The 1,948-nt window shown below is 34.3% G+C and overlaps 1 protein-coding gene across 1 annotated transcript in view; it reads left to right on the top strand.

The window, feature by feature from the left end:
• Positions 1–1,238: 1,238 nt before the first annotated feature.
• Positions 1,239–1,948, top strand: part of C922_05798 (hypothetical protein) — a gene marked incomplete at both ends in the record, with an annotated part of 1,763 nt that continues 1,053 nt past the window's right edge. Inside the window, one exon of the mRNA XM_008821369.1 lies at positions 1,239–1,388. Coding sequence (XP_008819591.1) covers positions 1,239–1,388 — 150 coding nt within the window. The remainder of the gene's footprint in view (positions 1,389–1,948) is intronic.

Here is a 1,948-nt window from a genome sequence, read left to right as displayed (position 1 = left end):
TTAGCTTTGAAATCCATTGCATAATTTTATTGAAAACGTTTTCATTCCCTCCTTCTACAGTTCACATATTCTGCTTGTCTTGAAGAATGTGCAATTTTCTCTTATCATTTCTTAATCAACGAAGAAATGACACAACGCCTCTATAATAACACAAAGTTTCATCCTCGGAATGAATAAATACAATGGGAATATCATCCTGAATATGCTTCATATTTTTCCGTAAATTATTCTTTGCCTTGGAAAGTTTGTATGCAGACGTCTACATTATTCTTTTTTTGTATCTAATTTTATCATATTTATAAAGATTAGAATATACTACTCCGTTATAGGAGGTATATTATGCATAGTTCCTAATCGTGCAAAGCAAAAAGACGGTAGTCATATAAGAAGGAAGTAAAGAAAATTATACTTACATGGACGAGGAGACGCAATTATTCTGTCGATAGAAGTCATCCCTGATAGCGATATGAAGCCTCTAATGCTTTAATTTTTCTTGGACCCATCTGTCGATTTCCCTATCAATTACAATGTCCTTAATACTACATTTCCTCCCATGGACTGACCAATTCAATACACGGGAAGGTTGTTTTCATTAAAATTCTCATTATTACCAGCTTGGGCATCACATAAATTTTCCTTGTTCCCTTACTTCTATTCAATTTTCTGAATCTACTCTACCACATCGTATGGTATATTATCAAAACGCTTCGCGCTACCCTTTAGACTTCTCCGTCGATGGGATTCCTCGTGACGGTCTAATTCAGTTGCATATACTGAATATGTATTCTTATTAAATCGTTGTATCTAGCTTTCCTCGTTAATGCAATAATTTTTTCCATCTTTCGATACGGCCTTCTCGTTGTCCATTATATGTACGTTGTGTCCTAGGAATGAAAATCTTAAATGTGAATTTAAACCATGAATTAAAATGATAATACCTGCTACGTCCTGCAATCTCCAAGTGTATGTCGTTGACGTTAAACCATCCCTATTCAGATGTGAATCAATTTATGGCTTTCAATCGAGACAGCTACATTTTAAGACTGTTTCACTAGCACATAATTCATTCTGTCTTGCGGTTGTAGTTGTAAATATAAAATTGGTTCATAGTTATAGGAAAAGAAACAAAACATACTGCATATTATGGGAAGACGAAAAATCTGTCAATCACGGTCCACGCAGCTGTTCACGTACCTCGAATGGTGAAGAGGTTGAACAACAAAGACACAAAAAAAACCATGCATAATACTCATAAGGGAACTGCAATGTACAGTATCAAATCATCAAAAAGTGAATTCATTTTCCAACATACAAGTGATAAGGGCAAGGGGAAAAGCAATTTTGCAAATAAGCAAAATCTGATCCCAGATACGCATCAATATACAGTGGTACATAAAAAACGGAAAGCACAAACGCTCTGTTATATACATGTACATATGCATACTCACGGATTAGATTAAAATTATAGTCTTCATTTTTCTATTCCTTTTATTGTTCCTTCTCCCGTTCCTTCTACGATTTTTTCTTTTGCCTTCCGTTTCGTTTTCCTTCTGTTTCCTTTTCTGCCATCACGCAAGTCTTTTCAGAACTCTATTACTGCAATGTTGACTTGCTCAATTTGAGTTCCTCGTTTTCTTAATTCTTATTTTAAAAAGAATTGCGACATAGAAAAATGTACAAATAGGTGTATCCCTGTATGCCATAGAAATAAATGTAAACGGCTTTCGTATTATCTATCGTACACATGTGGAAAAGATAGTACACCCTGTCTGTTTCATATTAATACACACAGAACTAGAATATGTTCTTCCTTAATTTTAGTCTTCCTCCACGTGTTCCCCTTAGATCGGGGAAATTGAGCACGCTATATAAATACTAAAGAAAATATTATCAATCTTTTCCTTCTATTCTTTCTTTTCTTCGGAAAATAAGAGAATTGTAGCAAAAT

The sequence above is a fragment of the Plasmodium inui genome, assembly GCF_000524495.1.
Source record: "Plasmodium inui San Antonio 1 unplaced genomic scaffold supercont1.187, whole genome shotgun sequence".
In the NCBI taxonomy this organism is placed as follows: domain Eukaryota; phylum Apicomplexa; class Aconoidasida; order Haemosporida; family Plasmodiidae; genus Plasmodium; species Plasmodium inui.
This window is presented reverse-complemented; position numbering and strand designations above follow the sequence as displayed.